This window comes from Acanthochromis polyacanthus, chromosome 23 (assembly GCF_021347895.1).
Source record: "Acanthochromis polyacanthus isolate Apoly-LR-REF ecotype Palm Island chromosome 23, KAUST_Apoly_ChrSc, whole genome shotgun sequence".
NCBI classification, from domain to species: Eukaryota; Metazoa; Chordata; class Actinopteri; family Pomacentridae; genus Acanthochromis; species Acanthochromis polyacanthus.
In genome coordinates, this window is record NC_067135.1 from 14069272 (window position 1) to 14092165 (window position 22894).

The 22894-nt window shown below is 42.9% G+C and overlaps 2 protein-coding genes across 10 annotated transcripts in view; both read right to left on the reverse strand.

The window, feature by feature from the left end:
- Positions 1 to 13355, reverse strand: part of actn3b (actinin alpha 3b) — a 43576-nt gene extending 30221 nt beyond the window's left edge. Inside the window, exon 1 of one of the 2 annotated variants that reach the window (XM_051944018.1) lies at positions 13235 to 13355. In XM_051944018.1, coding sequence (XP_051799978.1) covers positions 13235 to 13300 — 66 coding nt within the window. In that variant the 5' untranslated portion in view covers positions 13301 to 13355. Of the gene's footprint in view, positions 1 to 8659; positions 9049 to 13234 lie in introns of those variants that run through there. The other variant, XM_022202200.2, reaches the window with a different exon arrangement.
- On the reverse strand, positions 9623 to 21985 carry rbm14b (RNA binding motif protein 14b). 8 transcript variants are annotated; one of them, XM_051944026.1, is made up of 6 exons: positions 21830 to 21985; positions 18197 to 18549; positions 16765 to 17836; positions 13235 to 16427; positions 11837 to 11944; positions 9623 to 11460 (listed from the first exon to the last, which is right to left on the reverse strand). In XM_051944026.1, the coding sequence occupies exons 2-4, from the start codon at positions 18543 to 18545 to the stop codon at positions 16106 to 16108; spliced, it is 1743 nt and encodes a 580-aa protein (XP_051799986.1). In that variant the 5' UTR covers positions 18546 to 18549; positions 21830 to 21985; the 3' UTR covers positions 9623 to 11460; positions 11837 to 11944; positions 13235 to 16105. The 8 variants fall into 8 exon arrangements, with proteins under 8 accessions (XP_051799986.1, XP_051799985.1, XP_051799983.1 ...); XM_051944025.1 differs by having other exon boundaries at positions 11837 to 12465; XM_051944023.1 differs by lacking the exon at positions 21830 to 21985 and adding exons at positions 21257 to 21363; positions 21520 to 21534 and having other exon boundaries at positions 9623 to 12465.
- Positions 21986 to 22894: the final 909 nt, after the last annotated feature.

The following is a 22894-nucleotide window of genomic DNA, read 5'->3' on the forward strand; positions in this document are numbered from 1 at the left end:
TGCACATGGACATCTTTCAATTTGGTGTAACAATGTAAGAAGTAAAATGAAAGCAAAGGACAGGAGATTGGAAGCAAATATTTAGAAGAAACTATTTTAGTAGCACAATTAATTAAAGCATGGCATTTTGTTCCCCGTGCTTGACGTCATTTCAGCTCTCTGGCAGTGTCAAAGCAGTCCAATGCGGGGGCAGATGATTAGTACTGTCTGCTAGCGTAGATGGATTACAGAGACTGCAGTTGCACATGATGGGAGAGATAATCATATATTTGTGATTGCGTTTCTTATGCAAGCCACATTGTGCATCATAAAGCAACTTTGTACTTCGGCACGGCGATGCTTAGAGTAACATGCTAATATGTTATGATCTTTAACATGTTCATTATCTTATCTGTCTGTGCTGGCAGTCTAACCTAAATTTGACTCAGTATTTTGGAAATGTCATTTGGTTTGCATAAACTGATGTTGGTACTGTAGTTAGAGGACAACAAAGGTATTAAAACTCATTCCGTCTGTTCCTACTTTTATGACAATCCATCCAATATCGGCTCATAGTAAAACAAGAGACAAGTCAGGACTTATTAGTCCCCTGGCCACTAAGAATTTCTGTTCAAAATTTCATGTCAATCCCACCAATAACAAACAGTCAATAAACTGATGTCACCATCCCTATAACCGCGCGGTTTTATTCTACCTTCATGGTAGCTGGTGCTATTTCTGTCACTTTTGGTACATTGCTAAGTTTAATGACTTGGAAAACTATCCAACAAGGTCAAAAGTTATTTTTCATGGCACAGTGATTTCAAATTGTCAGTCGTAGTGGGGGTAATAACCCTCAGTTTCTGCTTGCACTGCACACACACAATCCCACACACGGCATTCTTATCTTTCACTGTTCACTCCGATGCTCCTTTCACCCTCTTTCTTGTTACACGAGTCAACAGACGAATCGACTGACTGCGTGATTGATGGCGGAGAATAAAGGTGAGTGTACAGGTTCATGGTTGGCAGCAGCAGCATGTCGAGTCTTTTGTCATTTAATGAGCTCTGGATTCGGAGACTGACGACGAGGGAGATGAATTGGCGTAAGTGGTTGTGGAGGATTTATGACGGCGCGGCTGCCCTGAGACTGAGGACGGGTTGGGGGTAGGAGGAGGAGGAGGGCTGTGTCTAATTTCAGTGGGCAAGTTCTTTCTCTGAAATAAGAGGCAAAACTGTCCAGGCAAATCTAGGGTCAGCTAATTCCACCTCAACAGAAACCTTGAAACTGATCTAATGCTGTCATGCAACCCAGCCACATTTCCCAGCATTCATTTGGCCAAAAGAGCGAGTCACAGATGACCTTGTGATTCTACTTTAGCTTCCATTAGAGAACCACAAAAAAAGTTATTTAATGCGCCAGTCAGATGATCTGACAACTCGAGTTTCATTTTGTTATTTGTGAATTTTGAAATGGCTCCAGAGTGACCACATGTGACAGCCGCTGCGTGCTTCGTCATTCAGGAAGTCCTAGCGTAGCGCTGACTGAGAGCTGCGAGCACAAAGCTGCTAACACCTAAAGCAAACCTGATGCAGCAGCTAATAAACACCTTTCAGTCTGCATCACACCACCCAGACTATGATGATGTCTTGCTGTTAAAAGAGCGTACAAAATCCTAATAGAATATACAGATAAGTAAAATACATATAGCTACAGTTCAGAGCAGTATGTGACTATAGCTTTTTAAGCCATTATAAAGCACATAATGATATCTTCATGACCTCAGCCCAATTATCAGAGACCCATAATCTCAGCAGACTTCAAACTGACGACTGTAACTTCTGCTACCAGCGACCTATAAATATCTGCTGCATGCAGCCAGCATTCAGACCGAGCATTATGAGCTCAGTTCACTTTTCATAAAGACAGGCTGAGTGTATAGATCATCTCATTACAGCAGAAAACTGACTGGCATAAACGCTGCATTTGAGCCAGACACTGTTTGGGCGTGAGGTGACATTTTGTAGCTGTTTGGCCGTGTCTCCTCTATGTCACATTTGTTGCTGAGGTCACACACTTGGCAGCGTGTTGCTTTCTCCTTCCTCAGAAAACAAGTCTCCATTTTCAGTTTCAACACCGGGACTGAGCCTGAAGAAGAATAACAACAGCAAAAACTGGCATGGTTGCCACTCAAGAACACTTTCGGTGCTTGGCAACACAAAACAGCTATTTTTTCTACACACAACTGCAGACAAAACCTTAAAATGGAAGTAACACAACTGTCAACCGGGCAATTCTCTCTGACTAATCCGAGCTTTTATTCCATTTGCAGAGCCGCAGAATGGCTCTGATCAGATCAAGAAGGCTGCTCTCACAGCCCATTAATCATCATTTCTACTTTCACCGTGTGGATTCTGACACGGTGGCGGTATCGTGTGTCTGCTTTTGCCATTACAACATTCTGCAAAAACTTCTGTGTCCACAATTCTCCTAAGAAGTCACCCAGAAATCTCACTACAGACACACTCGTATGCCAATAAAATACAGTGTATGACTATAAAGAACATGTAGCGTGCACACACACATATATACTCCTCAGCCCTTGCTACGGCCTCTTAGGTCTCCTGCCTGCACTAAAGCAGTTTATAGAAGCCTCCCTACATGGACACAGCTTCTGGAATAGAAACTGCTATTTGATCTGACAGCAGGCTCTCTCACCTCTCCACTTACGTTTAACCCTCATACAGACACTCTCTGCATATAACTCACAAAACAGATACAGTGCACTGCATTAATTAATCCCATCATAAAGCACCATTTAGTTTGCACAGCAATTTCAGCGTTCTACTCAAATTCTTATTCATCACTGAACCAAAGCTACAAACTGTTGAGAGTGAACAAAAGTGAAGCAAAAGCCAAATTTAAGGCCAGCAGCAAACACTGTTATGTAGACTATGATACGGTTTTCCTCTATTTTTGCCTTAATCAATATATCCAAAGAGACATTTATACGTTGTTGCTGTTGTTAAGAAATGCTAAATATTTAAAACAGTCAAAAAAAAAAAAAAAGGTTTTGCGGTCTTATTTTAACTCCGAAAAGACCTTGACGTGTGCTCTACTGATCTGGTGAGTGAAAATATGCTGCGAGGTTCAGGGTAACTGTTCCTTTAGTGGGATCACATGACCCTGACGAAGTGAATCATGGGAAGGGATTCTAAGATGCCCCCTCTCCCTGTTGCATTTTGGGATTGGGCACTGAAGCCCAAACAGTGAGCACAGATCAGTGGAGCAAGTCTAATGCGGTGAATTACAAATCAGTTCTGCAATTTCTTCAGTAATGGTTCAAATTTAGAGAAGGAGGAGATGATGTCTGAGCAGTCCTAGAGTCAAATGAAATATTTCTTTCTACAGCTTGCATAAGAATCGTGCAATTTCATCCTCTAAATAAAACATAAATACCAGCGACCTGGATGAACACATGTCACTTCAGATGAAAAAGCAGCTTATCTACATTATTATGCAACAGCCTCTCTTTTCTGTGGAGGAAACACATGGCAGATGCATGATTAGTGGTAATGTGATTTCAGTCTCTTCAGTGTAACTGCGTAACTCAGAGTTTAGATAAGGACAAAGGGGATTAAAAGGTCAACGACCCTCATGCTGCCAAAGCACTGAAAGCATTTGTTGAACTGTAGATTCTGTAAGTAGGGCTACAAATATTACTAGAAATGTAGAAAACATTACTGATTTTGAAAGCAAAATGACTAGCCATGCTTCCATTATCCAGAGAACAGAAGAGGTGCTTGCGCAGCAAATTTAATGCAAATCTGGACAACCTGGTGACCGCCAGTGTTTTAGTATTGTCTCAAAGCATCAGGTATGAGATGAGATCAATGACCCTGTCTGGGTGTCACACTACCAGCTGAGTTGTTTAAGTGCAAAATGAGATTAGACAAGAACAGATTCAATTACACAGCACCCTAAGATCTCTCCTCACCCACACAGAGCGGCATTACATTAGGGTGAGTGGATAAATATCACATTACTGACTAGAACTTTATCGCACTTGAATGTGACGATGATCACTCTTTTGGACACTTCATTCATTTTACATCATATGGAATGGAATTAAGTGTAAAGCAACAGAATAAAACAGAAAAGAAAAAAAATCTACATTTTATTCCACATCTAATATAGAAAATGTCTGAAACTGTGGAGAAATAGGCAAGACAAGTGTATTTTTAACTGAAATAGGATGAATCAGGATTAGTGTGAGTCACGGGAATAAACGTCCATAATTACGCTTTGTGCAATTATGTCACTATTCTGGAGATGATTATACAATTTCAATGCTGCTGCGTGACAACGGAATACAAAAATAGATTATCTGCCTCCATATGACCATATTTATTTTTCTTATTATTAAAAAGAAATGGGCGATCATGAAAACATGAGCTGAACCTCTTACTTCATCAATTCTTTTATAATCATCACACATCATTGTCAAGTGATGCTGCATTATTTTTGACAATCTTAATTTAGAACGTGTCTCCTATTAGCATTTAAACAATAATGTAACAATGTACCACAACAGGCAAAGACACTGGCTGATTATTTTTAGGACAAACGCATCCTTTAACATCACCAGGGGCCTACTTTTTTTTTCCTGTCTGTGCATGTGTGTCAGCATATATGAAGCATTCACCATTTGCTAATAGGTCAGCTGAGCCAGTAAGGCTGCTGATAACTCTATGTAAGGGATATTTATAGGCTACTGCCAGCATAAGCTTCACTAGGCAGCTACTCATTCACTTAGTTAACAGCTGAACTCTTAATGTGAAACAGAAGATAACATTGTGGTAAACTCTTTAGAGTATTGACATTTTCTATTTAGTTTAATCATTTCAATGCATTGTACAAACATAAGAAATAGCCAGACTACAACACAAGGATGTACGGTATTAAATGATGTGATGTACACAAGGATATCCATCAACCACTACTGCTTTTTTCTAAAAAACAATAATGCATTCAGCATTACAGATGGTCCTGTTGGTGGAGTCCTCTGCAGTGAGCATTAATCTTTAACCAGCTACTTTTTGCAGATGTGCTCAAGTAAAAACTCTTCAAGCAGTCATTGCAACATCTGTCTGAGGCAGACATCAATAAGCTTTGGGAGTTCAGGAAAACAGCTACTTCTGTCCTCAACTTGGCCCGCTGGCCTCGGCTCTTGAATCAGCCCAACAACTCTTATTTCTAGGATTGCAGCTGCTTTCAGTGAAGAAGACTGCCAGGACATAACGCAGCCAGATCTCATCCCGACACCTTTCACTAGATGCAATATCCAACACAATTTCTGCCAACTCCTATTAAATTAAATTCCCCCGTCCAAATTAAGCCACAAAACATTTCATTAGCAATCTACAAGAGATGCTTCATGATAAATATAAGCTGATGTCAGGATGTACAATTCAGACGCGCGCACATGGACAGGACACACACAACCCAGCACGCACTATTTCTAATGTCCAGTATCGGATTCGGCATCACTGTGCGTGTGTTGACAAACACTTTACTACACATCAAGTGGTGAGCAGCTTTTTCCACTGAAATTTCAAGGATAGAAGAGACAACAGGTGCTGCAGGGCTTTCCTTTCATATTCATTACAGCGCAAAATGATGCACCGGCTATATTTATGGGCTGATATCAGCTCCTGAAGCTAGATTTTACATGCCGAGAAGAGCAAGGAGTACCATGACCTACTCCCCTGGGAGGCGGAGGGGTGAAGACTAAAGGCTTTCTTGGCTGCGCATGCTTGTTCAAGGCCTGTTAGATCAGCTTACACTTAGAAAATAAAAGAGCAACTCTACCACTTAACAAAAGAAAGAAAAACAAGGTGTGCCAATGGATATCTTAAGAATAGCAGCGAGAGACAGTGTTCGACGTCACTGGAAAAGCGGACGCTGGTTTAAAAGCAAGCAAGAAATGAAGACGGGGTGGGAGGGAAGTCGGAGCCAAGCAAGTTAAAATGTATTTTTAGGAAGATGTTTATTTGTAGGTCTGTGAAACCAACCCGGGGTGTATATCTACCAGCCTTGCCATCTCTAACTCTCTCTCTCTCGGGTACCATCTGTTGAGGTCTCTCAGCCTGTCACTGTGCTTTAGCTCTATAGGTAGGCGACATTTTGCACTGACAGAACAATTCTGCAGATTCACTGCAGCTGGTGCCATTTGAATATGCCCACTGAAATGCTGCTCTTTTCTTTTCCTGTGTTGTTTTTCACCAAAAATAAGCATCATTAGAATAGATCAGGGTTTTGCCTGTCTCAGAATTGGCCTTTAGATCTGAGTAATCTATGCATTTTCTGGTTATTTCTGACCATTTCGTAGACAATATCTAAAGTGTCTGAGAAACCATAACTCCTCTAAAACAAAGCCTATTTGTTATATATTTTTAGATTTTGTTTATTCCCATGTTGTCATATTAGGGCTGGTGATTTTCAGAATTGTTTTTAAGGGGGCACAAAAATTCCTCTATGCAGGGAAAATCCTGATTACACAATAAAATCAAATTAGATTGTGGCAGCATAAACAACACTTACATCGTAGTAAACTGGAAAACATGAAGGTGCATTGATTACGAAGTTTGAGAATACGAGCAAAGAATGAATTTTTCTCCAGATGTGAAGAACCTACAAGTCTTGGAACAGCCCTTACTGTAATCAGAAGACATTTCTAGATTCCTGAAATACTCTCCTAAAAATATTACACCTGCTACTGGATAAACATTTTCCTTTCGCCTGTGACTCTGTAGTTCAGCTAAACACGGATGGCAGCCGGAAGTGACCCCTGCCTCCTTGTTGGTCTAATGTTAGAGCTCCAATGATAAATCAATTAGTTGTCATCTTATGTAATCAGACACCATTTTGATAATTGATCAATCAGACTGAGTAACTTCCAGGTTTTTAAAGTTGAATTTCTACTGGTTTCTTAACTCTTCTCTGACTGTAAACTTATTATGTTGGCATAGTGGCCAAAACAAGACATTTGAGATAGTTATCATTGGTTTTGGGGGAAAAAAAAGATTGTCATTTTCATATTTTTTTTTGGCCTTTTGTAGACAAACAACTAACTAACGAACTGAGAAAACAGCATAATGCACATGCATTAGTACCAGCCATGTGTTGAATTAGGTTCATTTTCCTATTTAAATGTTTATTTTTACATATTTTCCCGTTTAACACTTCTTGTTTTATTATTCAAACACAACATAAGTAATCTGATGTTACTTCTGACTGCCATCTGTTAGTTTACGTCAAAGTGGCAACTTATATTTTTATGCTGTCAAACTCAATTCGTTTTCGCTACAGCAGCAAAGAAGAACCTTTAAAAGACATATAAAAATGTTAATTTATCAATGTAGATGTATACAATGTAGCTAAACATGGCTAACAATCATGAATATACGCAGTGTATACAGGGGCTAGAGTAATTAGCTCAGACAAGGCAGCCATCTTCCAACTCGACTGACAACATTGTCGTGGGCAGTTTGTGTATCAGGTAAACATGTCAAAGATAAATGAGGAAACTGTATTGACCTTTCCTGGTGTTGTTTTTGTCCCGGTTTCGCCGCGGCAGACGCCACTTCTGTCAGTTGACTTTTAGCTCCGGCAGCTCATTAAAAACACCTGTCGGTTCGTCTTCCAGGCCTGAAGGCCCACCGTCCTCCTTCACAAGCTAGCTCAGGAGGGCTAACAATGCCAGGCCACAAATTATTTTAACGACCTTTTAAAAATAGCTTTCTTGTACTTTTAGGGTGCTAAATTCAGCATTTATCAGGGCAAAAAAAATATTTGAGCAGTCTTTTTTTGATGCTTCTTCTACTTTAAAAGTGCTAAATCTGGCACTGATGAGGCCCAAATTTCATTTTATCCATCATTTTTTTTTATGTTTCTTCTACTTTTAATGTCCTAAATTCAGTATTCATCCAGCTAAAAATACATTTTATCAATCATATGTAATTTTTTTGTACTTTTAAAGTGCTTAATTAAAAATTCATCATATATATATATATATATATATATATATATATAAAAGGTGGAGTGGGCTATTGCTAATTTAAATTAGCCTGCATACTGACCTACTTATAGGACTAAAATAGTAGCTGCTAATATTTCTTTTCTCCTACCACCCTTTTTCACCTCAATCTCTGCATTCAGAGTGTTTAAAACAACCTGAAACACGGTTGACTTAATATTGTTTTAAAAGTTCTATGTATTTTACAAGTTAAGACTAAAATGCTGGGAAAAGACTGGGGAGGGTGGTATTATATTTAGACAGTCTGCAAGGCAATCGGGGGTAACTGAAAGACAACACTGAGGAAGTTCCACGGCCTAAAATATCTGCCCACACAGCTTCCAGCACGACTGAAGTGCCAGGTGCGAGGACAGCAAAGGCTCAGATGCCCAGTTTCATATTGGGGCTGTTTCGGACTTTACGCAATTAGAGTGAGGTCAGTGGTTTCGAAAATAATCCACTTTGGCATGTTAACGTGCTAAAATGCATTTTAAGAAGCCACTCACTGACGTGGATATGAGGGAATGGTGCAAATCTGTGCGTAATTACGCACGGCGATACGAGCGCAGCCCGCTGCTCAGAGCCTCCACATCCAAACGTACCTTTCTCTGCTGCTTCTCCCAGGCAGGGTCCAGCAGCAGGTCCCTGTCCCAGTCCTCTTCTTGGGTCATATACGACTCTTCATGTTGGATCGTGTAAGAGTTGCTGTATGTAATTTGGGTTTCGACAGCTGTCATCGTTCCGCCTTTGTTAGGACTTCTCACGTCCCCCTCAGCTTATTGTAAGAAACGATTAATCAGCAATAGAAACAACGATGACGCCGTGAGGGCAGGAACCTCCTTGAGACGAGGGGGTCTCGCTGTCGGGGGAAGAGACAGTTGGGGGCTGCAGAGACCAGTCTCCACTGGTGCGAGGTGCCTGTGCGGAGTTAGTGCTCCCACTACCAGAAGACCCTGCTGGCCGGTGCTCCTTTCCTGGTCAAAAGTGGCACACGTGACCGCACCCCAATAAGTATGGGAACCGGCAGCTGGGGCATCAGGTTCTGACCCTAAAAAGGTGTAAAAGGCGGGGTAGTGTCCCGGCGGGCAGGGAGAAGTAGCTTGTGAGTGGTGTGGAGGTATGTCAATAACGCCTCCTCTCACCAGAGAGGTTTTTATGGCCTGTGCAATGCACCTGTTGCTGTTAGTGATCCTCAATGGCAAACCCAGGCCTCTGTAGTTTCTACCCACCTCCCCCATAAAATAAGATCAAACAGCTGAATCTAAAAATCTCAAAAACTATGAATCTCTAGAATTAAAATATAGTTGTTTAAGAGATTTTGACAGGTTCTGCTTCTGATTATAGTTCTCACTTGGGGCAAAATAGTCCCACATGGGCTTCCACTGACAGCAGCTCAAACCATCTTATTCCATGCTGCTAAAATTAGGCTGCAGGTAAATGCATGTGTTTTACTGTATAGTTCCTATCATGAAAATACCTAAAATTCTATAGAGACATTTTTAGCATTCTGTATTTTTTGTTTCAGTGCAGATATTCAGTTGCAATCAAAGAGATCTAGACAGATATGAGAAAAAAAGCATTTATTCATGATTTTCATGCAGATTGAAAAAAAAAAAGCGTCAACATTTTTAGAAATACACGTGAAAAGGCATATATACATGTATATGCGTACACAACCGTACAATATAATTAGCGTTCATATCAGGATTTGTCATTCACAGTAAACATGTCGACGCAAACATTTGATCTAACATTCATCAACTAAAATCCCCTCATTCAGCTTTGTGCCAGAACAAATTCCTTTGAAATGAGCGGATCCAGATTGCTATCCTCTGGAGATGACACATTATTCAGTCACCCTTGATGTCTTTGGAAACTAGAATGATTTATGTTGTAATTAATCAAGCATTTAATGTAACTACACTAAGCTTGGTCCATTAACCTACATGAAGAAGCTTAGCTACTGTGCGACTACTTACGGTTACCGTTATTATTATTCCTGTACGACTACTGAGGAGAAGGAACTGAATGGCTGATCTCTGTAAACACTGTACCACTATGTGAGTTCTGATAAAGACATGGATCGCGGAAAAAGACACATTTGGCTCATGGTGGCTCTGAAACATATACAGACTGGGGGTGGACAGAATAACATGAACACCTCACAATGTAATGCAAGCCAATGCAGCACCACTTCATTTAACCCTTCTGTTGTCCTCATTTACGGGCACCGAAAAAAAATTGTTTCCTTGTCTGAAATAAATCCAAAAAATCAGCAAAAAAAATCCCCACATTTCTTAAGGTTGCAAAACCTTCAGGAACAAAATTCTAATAGTTCCTAAAAAGTTTCCTGTAAAATTTCCATTTTAAAAAATCCCCCAAATTTGGCAAGAAAATATTTGTAAATATATTTTAAAAATAGTAAAAATCTTCCAAATACACGATTACATATATATCAATAAAACCTCTAATAATTTCTTTAGAACATTGACAAAAAAAATCAACCAAAATCCAGCGATTTTTTTGGTCAATGTTCTTAAGAAACATTTTTAACATTTCGTTTTTCCCACCAAAAAATTTCTCAAAAATGTTGAAAATGTGGACATCAGAAGTTTCATTGTGAAAATAGATTTTTTTTCACACATTTTTAGACTTTAAAATGGGTCAATTTTGACCCACGGGACAACACAAGGGTTAAAAATATCCAAAATTGATGTCCTTTATCACCATTACCTCAACATTGTGAGCTGCTCAAAGGAGTAAATAAACCAGGTAATATTGTATTGCATTCTGCAGATGTTCATACTGTGTCTGCCCACTCTAAATGAGGTAATGTCTGAGGTAAAACTACTGATTTAAATACAAGTTGCGCATCTTGTGATGTCTGTGATTCACATCTAAATTGTGCTAGAAGAACTAGAAGATCATGGGCTCATTAACCAAACCTTGCTGAAATTCACCTTGGAAACTGAAAGGCAATGTGGTCTATAGGTGTTGTGCTCAAACTTAACTGGAGTGGCTTCCAGATTGTACATCTCAGCTGATATCTGCCGCAGAAGAACAGATTTAACCTGCAGAATCCCGTTAAAAACAACACAATACAGAGACGTGTGCGTATAGAGAGTGTCTGAGTATCTTCGGCTGTCCAAACCACAGAAGGCAGGGGCAGTTTGGGTGAGGAAGTGGAAGTAGGGAGGAGGCTGCAGCGAGCTTTGCCTGTCAATACAGTGCGACTGTGAATTCAGAGCAGGGAGGGGGGAGGTTTAAGAGATGCGTGCGTGGCTGCATTCACCCAAGCACGGGAAGCCCAGACTCGCAAGCGCCAGAAGAAGCCTTTAGTGAGGAGTTGGGACAGTGGGAAGGATGAGGTGGCTGGAGGGAGAAAATTGGAGCATCGTGTGCCCTGATCATGGAGGTCGAGAAGGGAATCAGTCAGTGCTTTTCAACTCATTCAGCAGCAAAACTGACCTGTAGTCACACTTTATCTCGGTAGCATACAATGTATGGCTTTTAAAATATACAAAAATGTATAGATGTTCATAACTGGAAAATCAGTTTTGATGAATTTTTGCACTTCAGCAGTAAAAGATCAAGTGCATCCACGATACTCACACCTTGGCATCAAAGCCATACTATTAGGACACACTTTGGACACTAAAACCAAATGAAAACAGTCTTTTTTTAGAATAAAATTCCCAGTAGTGTTAATAATAGGGTCCTCCAAGATCAGGAAGGTGATGTTAGGGAGCAGCTTTGGATGAAGAATCCTACCAACTCACCTTGTAATCAACTCATCTATTCTTTCCTCTCCACCTCCTTTTTTCCTTCCCTTTGTTTGTTAGGCAGACAGAAGGCAGCGCCATCTTTGTCTCGACTCCATCTCGCAGCTGTCAGAGCAAATGCCAGACAACTCGTGTGACATACTGAGAGCCAGGAAGTGTGTGATTGTGTGTAAGCACTAAGCTCTCGGTCTCAGCACAGGGACAGTTTAACAGGTAAGAGCACATACAAGTCACTCAGAGCACATATCCAGCCAGTCCAGCTGATCCCAGCGTGAGAGAAATAGAGCTGCCCTACCAGAAAAGTCCTATAGGAATCCTGAGATTGATGAGAATCTACAGGTCAGACTGGCCTCATACCTAGGCCTATCTTATAGGACGTTTCTGATTGGCACACAGGCTGTGAGGGACCCAAAGGGGAGCAAAACCCTTATAGTCTGGGGTCGGTTTATCACTTACTGGGGCTAAGTTCTTTTGGGAAAGATCCCTTCCACAGCCATGTGGTGCAAACGCAGCATTCAACAGTTTTAGCAAAGCGACTCGTCCAACCCTGAAGTCTCTCTGTGTCATGTTACCGAGTCCGGCGGCAGGCCACCACACATACACTGTCCATTGGCACGCCCAGGCCTCTACAGTAACAAAGGAGGATGGGGAGTTTGGGTCAGGTGGGTGGTTCTGGGAAGTGTTGAGTCCGAGCCAGAGCCACGAACCCAGATCCAAGGTGGCGGCGGCGGTGGCGGCGGGAAATAAAGCGCTGTATGTATGTGTGTGTGTGTGTGTGAACGGCGGAGAGGAGAGGCGCATAGGGACAGTAGGGCGGGTTGGGGAAGGGGAGGAAAAAAGGGAGGGATAGGGAAGGAGGGATGGAGGGGGAAGGAGGTGAGGGCGGCGAATACGGCGGTGGAGAGGAGTTGACTAGCGGGCAGGGGAAGGGTGGGGGTTTGTCCGCATATGCCAAGCCTCACCAATCAATGAAATACCACCCAAAAAAAGCCTCTAACACATTTACGCTTTCTTTAACACACACATCCATCCATCCATCACACCTTTTCTTCACTAACTCAGACACCAGCAGGACAGAAAGGGCACTGCCAGTCGCCTTGTGTGCTGATGCGAGACAGGACTCAGTCTTGTGGAGGGGTCCTAACCCCCACCCCACCCTGCCCACCACCCCCACCGAAGGAGAAGCCCAAGGCTATAGAGGTGTGGCACTGCCATTGCAGCAGAGGAGGAGTTACGGATTGGGGGGAGTGAAGTGGGGAGAGGAGGTGATGGCAAAGGAGAGGAGGAGGGGAGGAGTGTTTGGGCAAGGCACAGTCAAAGGAGGGGGCGGCAGGTGGGGGAGAGGAGAGGTCAGTGCTTTTATGATTTCTGTTGTTGTTGTTGTTTTTCATTTACCTTGGTGGTGAAGAGAGAGAGAACAAGTTCCCACTGCGGTGGCGTCGCGCTAAAAGGCGTCCCCATGGCTCACGCTGCCACGCTCACGCACGGCTGCACGCTGGCCGTTCCAGGTGGCACGGTGACCTAATTCAGTTGAGATAGTTAGTTCAGAGCTGGACTGTCGAGGGGCTTTTTTTGTTTGTTTTTTTTTTGCGGCAGAGTTACAGATTATCACACATGCAGGTCTGAGAGTAGAGTGGACATAGAGACACACGGAGAGGGAGAATTTGGTGCAGCAGGGAGAGACCAGACCAGACCAGACGCACACCCATCAACCCCAGGAACAGGACTGCTCCACAGATCAAAATGCACCCAGGCCATTCTATCTGTGTGCCTCTCCCCAGCTCTCAATGGAATTTCAGCTCTCACAGTGTGTGTAATGTCATTTCTGCATGAAAATCAATTATAAAAAGGACCGCAACAAGCGTGTCTTGCCGGAATTAAATACTGAAATGCATTTGGTCAAATGCAAACCCCTTCAAATACATTTTGGTTTTCAGGGTTTGAGAGGCTGGAGAGAGAAAGGAGCACCAACCCGCACTTACCCAGACCAAAGAGAGCAAAGCTGGGCCAGCATCTACACCTGTCTCCCCCTGGGTCCCCAGTCAAATGGGTCTGGTGGTCATTTTACACAAGAGAAACAGATAGTGGAGAAGAACAACATAAAAAAGAAGAAGGGGAAATGTCCAAACCCTTTGCTTTCTGTTACCACAGTAGTCAGCCAAACATTCTTTATTATAATAAGGTTTATAGTATACATATTCTCAATAAAAAGCATGCTGATTTTTTTTTAAACTTATCTTTTGTCTTTTCTTTAAAAAAAGGCAAAATTAAAATACTTCTCTAAAAAATACGGTCTGAAACATGGCAAACAAGACATTTCGCAAACCACATATTTCTACAAAGGATGCAACTGGTATGTGTTTGTATATACGACACAGAAAGATTACACTGTGAGATGCAAAAGTCACTTAACCACTAAAAACCACAGGAGGAGGGGGAAGGGAAGGAGGGGAAACAACGAGGCAGTAAGGTGATTTCAGAGGGTCTGCCTGTGTGTGCGTCAGACCGCTGTCAAATAGTAGTTGCAAAAAAAAAAAAAAACACGCTTTAGTGATTGTTTTCAGTCATTGCAGAACTATATGTGTGGAGTTTGCGACTCAGGACAAGGTCATGCATGTGAAAAGTACATGTCCAGTTTTCTTTTAAACTCTATCCCAACTATCCGGACGTTACAAACCCCACCTATAAAATCCGACGACTAAATTAAAAAGTAACACAAAAGTGTTTTTGCAATTACAATCTAAAGCAGGTCTGGTATTTAGAGGAGAAAAGGACGACATATGGGGCAACTGGAAGACACTGCCCCATCTCTCACTTCATTGGTGCTCTCACTGTCATTTCTGCTTTAAAACCAGCGGCTAAACACGAACCCATGAGGCTCAGATTGTGGCTTTTTTAAAAACCGTATGATATGACACTAATCTACTACAGGAGTCCAAGTCTAAGAGAAAGCTTCGCTGCTCATAGCCGTCTGGATACTAAGCTCTGGAGGGCTCCTGCTACCCCCATTGAAATGATTAAAAAGTAATGACAAAAGCACTTAAAATGGGAGATCCCTCCACTTAATGCACTTCACTCAAGGCTTATAGGCACAGAATTGAGCTTGTCACATATCATTATGTTTTCCAATAGGATGCAGTTTAAAGATCCTTTGTAAACAGCTCATTCAGTAGTCACACATGGGGTTCCTCCATTTACAATTCATTACATCCCAGGCTGACTTTACGTCCTATGTAAACTACAATAAAACAAACACAAAACACACACTATTTTAAAAAGGCCTCTGAACATGAAGGAGGACTTAATACAGACTATCTACAAAAGTCACTGAAATCTGGCTCCTCCCTCTCTAAACTGCTGACCCTGTATCTTTACAAAGGAGCAGGAACTGCTGACTCGGTGGAAAGTGTGGAATAGAATAGAACAGAATAGAATCTACACTGAAGAGGTAGGCAGCTGTAGTTAGAAAGAGAAAGAGAGGTGAAGCAGTGTCTTTCAGTGTTGTTAGAGTAAAGGTGGGGAAGGGATTCAGAAAAAAGGGTCAAGGAGAGATCCAAACATACATTACAGTACGTATATGTGTGCTTTACGTTTTTTTCAGCAAGGCGCAGTCTTAGCTGCTGCGTTTGTGCGCTGCAAGGTCAAGAGCCCGCACATCTCACACATACTACATCCACATCACATTCAAGACAAACAGCCCCCAACACACATCAACCTTGGTTCTGTTGGACACAATGCAATGCAGCCAGTACACAATATGTGTTAATCTGACCTCCCATCTGATTACAATACAAACTCTTCAACATAAGGCAAAAAAGGTTTCAAATTAGCTGCCCTAACTGATCATCTAGGCCTACAGAGGATGGCTGATGTTGTTTATCGTAGGTTTGGCCTTAGAAAATCATAACTGGGTTGCAGAAATAAAGGCATATGAAACAACTGACTGGGTCAGTCTAATACTGGCACAAGTGTGAGACTGGCACAATAAAAAAGTAAAACTGAGAAGCATAAAGAATGCCCATACAACAGATAAGAGCCTCCTTTTCATGGCTGCACTGTGTGTACGCAAACTGGACCAAGGTTAGCCGATCAAGTCCCTTGTAAAGCAGGTTAATAAACCCGGGAGCCCCCACTGTTAAACCCCAACCGCCACACATACACACATACATACATACAGCTGCTGTAAGGTGGTCAAGTTTGGGGTGGGAGAGAATGGGGGAGAGGGTTCAGGGCAAAGAGGGAGGAGGGGCAGAGAGTTGTGTGCGACTATCGGAAGGGGGGCTCAGGCGTGTGAAGGGAGAGTTCGGGGCGGCGGAGGATGGCCTCCTTGCGCGTGGGCGGCGGCAACGGCGGCTCATACACCCTGGGCGCAGCCATGGCGGCTGCCACTGCCGCAGCGGTGGGGACCACTGGCCTGAGGGCGTCCAACGTAGCGACCGGCTGGGCTGACATCGCTGTTACCGCTGGAACTGCTGGCACTGCCGACACTCCCGGCATGCCAGGGATGGCTGTCACTGTGCTGGGTGGTGGATAGGCGTACTGGAACTGGGGGTACTGCTGCAGCTGCTGGTAGTACTCAGCGTAGTACCTGAAGTAGAGGAGGAAGGATGGAGATAGAGAAGGATGGGTTGAGGTGAGGAGACGAGGGTTTAGGTAGGAAAAGGGACAGCAAGAGCATTTATGGAGGCACATGGCAAGTAACAATGAGAGCTAAACATGCAAAAAAACATTTTTAAAAAGCATCATCAGCCATGAGAGATGTGCCAACAAGGCTGTGTGAACACAACCTAAAATCAGCAAAATCTAATTCCTAATGGTAAATTATTTAAAAGTATAGCTGAAGAGAAACTGACACTCAAAACTCTGGGAATGTTCCAGTGATGCTGCATAACTGATGTGAAACAGAGTCAAAGTTCTTTTCCTACCTGGCCATGGGGTCCTCTGCGGCCTCCACCGCCTCTTCAGCTGCTCTGCCAGCCGGTGTGGGGAGCAGCGGCCTGCGTGGTTTGGCCCTCTGGTACATAAACGGCTTCATCACAGGGTCTGGTAATAGAGGGGCTGACCTCCGTAGGGGACTACGGTCCCGCTCACCAGACTTTGCCACAGCTGCTGCTGCAGCAGCAGCAGCCACTGACTGCTGCTCAGCCACAACCTGCTGGCCCTGGGCAAAGTAATGTGCCTGCCTGGCAGCCTCAAAGAGGGCTGTAGTAGGGTCCGCTGCTCCCATGGCGCTTATATGAGCGTAGGCTGGTGTGGCAGCACCATAAATTGCTGGAGCTACAGAGTAGGCAGGATTGACTGCAGCCGCTGCTGTCGGCATTTCTATTCCAGGAGCAGCAGCCAGGTAGACAGGAGGGTTGGCCACCGTCGGGGTGTAAACTGGAGTCGTGTAAGCAGCAGCGGCAGCAGCTGCAGCAGCTGCGGCGGCGGGAGATGCAGCCACCTGGCCATAGATATTGGGTGTCATCGAGCTGTATACCTGCGCGGCGCCTGATGTGAGAGCTGCCTGATTGGCCACCGTTCCGTAAAGCTGATTGGCAACATTGGCACCATAAACCTGGCTGGCAAGGGCACCATAAACAGCTGGATTCACCGGGTTCCCATCGGTGCGTGTGCCAGTGGTGATCCCTGTGAGAGCTGCGTACGTGGGATCAAAGGTGGAGGTGTTGTAGACTGAATTGTGCACACTTTGCTGGACTTGTAGAGGAAGGCCGGCGGCTGCGGCGGCAGCAGCAGCCAGGACCGCTGCCTGACTCTGGTACTGCTCTAGAGAAGGCTTCCCCACGGGGCATTCTCCAGCATAGTGGCCCTGTTTTCCACAGTTCACACATGGGATTTTCCCAGTAGGTGGCTGTTTGCTGGGCTGGACCTTCGATAGCTCTACAGACAGAGGGCGGCCCTTGAAGGAGGTGCCATGCAGGGCCTCGATGGCCTGAAGCGCATCTTCCTTGTTTTCCATGTGAACGAAGGCGTAGCCTGCAGAAGAGGAATGCCTGGCTGTCATTGAGCGCAGGGACAACAATTAGGATCACAGTGGCATCGCCACAGTCATTTACTTATTACTTCTATGAGAAAGTAAGAATTGTGCCACAGGACACCACTTTGTCCAACAGGGATGTTATATTGCTTTACACACTGAACTTTGCACTGTTTTATCTTAACATGTCTGTGGTGAGAGCTTCAGCAAACACACAGCAATTCAACAAGTGGAATGAGACCGTAAAATGCAATCCCTTACCTGCAGAACTCAGCTATACACAATATAGCTCCACAATCTAACAGAATCAAACTCGATTTGGAAGTGATGTGACTTGAGCATTTTAAAACAATTGAAATATCACTTAGCTCTTTGCTTACCTTTGACTTTGTCACACTCGAGAACTTTCCCAAATGTCTGAAAAAGCTGCTGCAGGTCTTCAGTGGTGCACATCCCACTGAGATTCCCCACAAACACCTTGGTGGAGTGCAATGGCCTTCCCCTCGATTCCTCGACCACCAAATTGCGACCGCGAAACTCTCGCCCATTGAGCTCCCGGATGGCACGCTCTGCAGCACCCTCGCCCTGCAGATGCACGAAGGCAAACTGTCGCAGCACACTGCAGCTGACCACCTGGCCATAAGGTTCAAAGATGGCTGACAGCTCCTCTTGGGTGGTGTCCAAGGCCAGGTTGCCTACAAAGAGCTTTACTGTGTGGCTTTTGTCCATGGCGCTGCAGAGAAACACAGGAGTCATGCGTTTGACTGTTGTTGAGATAAATGAAAGGACACAGTACAGCGATTAGCTGTCCTACATCTAACAGTGACTGAGTGAACACAAAGCAACACCTTCGGCTTTATATCAGTCTTACAAGGAGAAGCAACTGCAATAGTGCAATTATCTGAATAGTGGGGTGGACTGCACTGCACAGGGACACAGTCGATCCAGCTTTTTATTGTATTTTTTTTTAAAGCTTAGAAATGTCTGTGGGAGAGAGGAGCTGGATTTTGTATTAAAACTCTGACCAGAAACCTCTATTTATTATACAGAGATATAAACCAAAAGCCTGAAGATATTAATCACACAAATGACAGATGCAAGAAGCTATGACTCACATATGAAAAGAAACACTGCACCTTATGAATTAAAGAAACGTTTATACACTAACTCCCAATAAAGAACCTGTGGGCATGAATGAGGTCTCAGATTCAAATTTTGCATAATAAAAACCACACAGACCACACATTTCCCTGTGAATTGCCCACTGAGGAGAGATAAAGTCAGGTCAGAACAAAGCAGAAAAAATTGTGTGAGTGAATGACAGATGTGCATTCGATCTCTCTCTCTCTCTCTCTCTCTCTATATATATATATATATATATAAGTATAAAAATGAAACAAAGGCAGTTTGAAGACGATTTTAAAGATTTCACTGAGAGCACCTCTTTCGCACTTGAGAGCAGACTGTGATTATCCATGCAGCTATGAGTCACCCTCACACAGAGGAGACAGACAGGCACACAGAGCATTTTGTAACTTCAAGGGAGGGCACTGTTCATCACTTCACACTGCATTTACACCGATCTGCCGCAATAGTTAAACCACTGACAGGAGAAAAGAATGGCATTGATCATCTCGATACAATGCAGCATTCTGCTGGGAAACCTTGAGTCCTGGCATTCATGTGGATGCTACTTTACCACGCACCGTCTACCTAAACAATACTGCAGACTGAACACACTTCGTCATGGCAACTGTGGGCCAGTACTGATTATTAGGAATCAAAAAAGACAGATAACTGCTATATATGTGTTGTAAAAATTTAGAATTACACAAACTCTGATTTCTTAGTTGAAATGGCTTTTTATATTTATCCTTTTCTTATATTACACACATATATATATATATATATAAACCCAAAGTGGGGACTACAGATAGGGAGGCGCAGCTGCATCAGTACCACATTTACTGTATTGGGAATTAGCTTTAGAAAGACAAAAAAGACAATACAGATTATTGGAAAATTGAAGAATATCAGCCAGTCAGATAATTGGTTAACCCCTAATAGCACCAGTCTTACACAGCAGGACAATGCCCACTGTTACAAAGCAAAAAGCTCCAGGAACAAGAGCCCAAAGCACTGATCCAACCTTCAAACTGTTTGTAATGTTGTGGCTGATCAATGTACAGTGAGGACAAAAGGGGGCCTTAAATTTCCAATTCCCTTCCTTAGCAGTCTGTAAATGTACAACAGCTCAAGGAGCACAACAAAGAGCTTAAAACATTAGCCTGGCCTCCTAACTCCCCAGATCCCAGCGCAACTGAGCAGCTGTGGGGTACGTCTGGACAACATCCTGGTGCCACTCACCACAGAGGTATCTTGTACATTCCCGATGGGTTGCAGCTGCTGTGGCTGCATGAAAGGGGCCTACACAACAATAGACAGGTCGCTGATATTTAGACAGTATTTATTGTTGTGGCTGATCGGTGTAAAGTGAGGACTAAAAGGCTTTTTATAATACTAAGGGATTCCTTGAGTTTCACAATTCCATTCCTTTGTGATCTCTAAATCAATTAAGAGAGTTTCTACAGGTTGGTCAACAGTTGTCCTCCATCTAAACAACTTTTATGCTCAGCTGTGAACTAAAATGCTCAGAGGATGGCTTGAGGAACACGACCAAGACTCCAAGGTGACCTGGTCTCCAAATTTTACAGAGTCCTGTCTGATTGAGCAGCAGTGTAGTGCACCGGAAACAACACCCCGGTGCCACCCCCCACAGGACGCCCACTGAGGTCTCTGGTCAAAACCGAGGGGTTGGAGCTGTTTTGGTGCATGAAAGGGATCTACACAATATTAGGCAGCTAGCTAATATTTAACTTAGCATTGTGGTTAATTGGTCTATAGTCATGATTGTAAAAAAAACATTTCCCAACTTCCCTTCGTCAACAATTTCTACAGTTTGAGCAGCATATTCCCTCCTCCTAAACAATTTTTAAGGTCAGATGTAAATGAAAACCTCAAGGAACAGCTCAAGGAACACGACCAAGAGTCCAAGGCGCTGATCCAGCCCCAAACTCGACAGATTCAAGCAGGTAACTTATATTCACAGAATATGTAGTATAGTTGCTGATCGGTGTGTAGTGATGGTTTTAAAAAGCCTTAACCTCCTATCCTCAACAGCCTGTGGATCAACTTGGAGAGTTTCTACAGGTTGTGCAACACCTTGCTTCCTCCTAAGCAACTTTTATGGTCAGCTGTAAATCAAAGGGCAAAGAGGAACATGACACCAGAGGATGACATTTCTGTTTTTTGGTTAAGGGTCCAGTAAGCCGGTCCTGACTGAATGAAACGCTCACATCCTGCTGATCAGAGAAAACACGCTCAAACAGATGCATGTTAACAGCTCCACAGTGTGCGTTCAGACTGTGTACCCCGCTTACATATGGCTGCTGCATTAACACTGGGTTCATCCGAGGCATAACCAGGGGGAAGCTGGATTTCTGATGACGCAGCACGACGCTGAGTCAACACATTTCCAAACGATCTGCTAGTATACAAGCGAAAAACACAAAAGACGAGTTAAGTTGCTCGGAGAAACATGCGGTAAAATGCGATCGGACACACAGGATGCTTGTTTCTGTTGTCCACAGCTAAACAAGTCCCGATGCGAAAACAGGCATGGAGTCGAATTAAACACACTTACTGTAATAAACGACACAGCGGCTAATAAACAGATACTTAATGCCTAATTCAAAATACGCTCCTCAATGGGAGATCGATCCAGTGTAACAACAATCACATTTTTTTCTCTTCCCTCTCAGCACAGGAATGAATACAGTGAAACACCGAGTGATTCCTGAGCAACAACGCCGTCTAATAGTCCCGATCGCTAAATACACAGCAGTGGTAAACAGTCGAGCTTTAAGACGAATGGATTTAATTACCTCCCATGCGGCTCGGATGAGAATAATGCTGCAGAAAAGGCGATTAAATAAAAGGATCTACCATCTTACCTAAGCGGTGCTGTATTTCAAAATGGTAGCGCCTGCTTCCGTTTGAACGTCGGGCATTCTGCTGGAGAGGCTGCAGAGGGGGAGGGCTGCTGCTGCTGCTGCTGCTGCTGCAACCAGGAGGATGCTGCTCACAAAAGCAACTCATGAATTCACTCAAGCACACTCACAAAGACTCCTCATAAGCCTGCTTCATTTATGACAGAAGCTGCGTTAATAAAGGCCACCTCAAAGGGCTTCCTCTGCTCCACAGAGACGAGCAACAAGTGAGAGAGTTAAATTAAAAAGCTCATGAAAAAAATGTGACACTTTTTAAAAAAAAATGCATTTTAGCTTAATTACAGGGGACAGTACATGTTGTAAAAAATTAAAAGCTAATGTGGGCTTTGTGTGATCACGTCACTGCAATCAGCTACATCCATTAGCATGCGAGAGGGCTGCATTTCTGGGGAACTTGTTTTCCTGTTTCTTTTTGAGACAGATGACATTACAACCACTTATTTACACCAAAGGTAAGATAACTTTTCCAGGGCACAAATACAATCAAAAAATAAAAGTTTTGGGTGGAATAAACTAGTAGAAAGTATAATTTGGATGGAATAAACCTTTTAAAAAAGTGCTTGGACATTAGTTAGAATTTAAGGTGGAATAAACCTTCAAAATGATAAGATGTAAAACTATAAGTGTATTTTGGGTGGAATAAACCTTTATACCCAAGTACTTTGACATAAAGTAGTATTTTCTGTGGAATTAACCTTTTAAACTATAAATACTTGGATAGAAGTAGTAGAAACTTTGAAAAGTATAAGTTGGGCAGAATAAACCTTTAAAACTATAAGTACTTGAGCAGAAAGTAGAATTTTAGGTGAAAGTAACCATTGAAACTATAAGTACTTGGCTGGAATGTAGTATTATGAGTGACAGAAAAGTTTAAAACTATAGGTTGTATTTTATGCGGAATAAACCTTTCATAAACTATAAAGTACTAATTGGGTGGAATAAACCTTTAAGACTTGGATAGAAGTAGTATTTTGAGTAGAGAAACCTTAAAAACTATGAATTATTTTT

Bases quoted from the DNA above. Each gene is read 5' to 3' on its own strand.
- rbm14b (XM_051944026.1), bottom strand. From the start codon at position 18,545: ATGGACAAAAGCCACACAGTAAAGCTCTTTGTAGGCAACCTGGCCTTG. The intron at 17,837-18,196 runs GTAAGCAAAGAG...GCTCAATGACAG, and splicing joins CGAGTGTGACAAAGTCAAAG to CCAGGCATTCCTCTTCTGCA. The intron at 16,428-16,764 runs GTAGGAAAAGAA...CCTCTACTTCAG, and splicing joins GCAGAGGACCCCATGGCCAG to GTACTACGCTGAGTACTACC.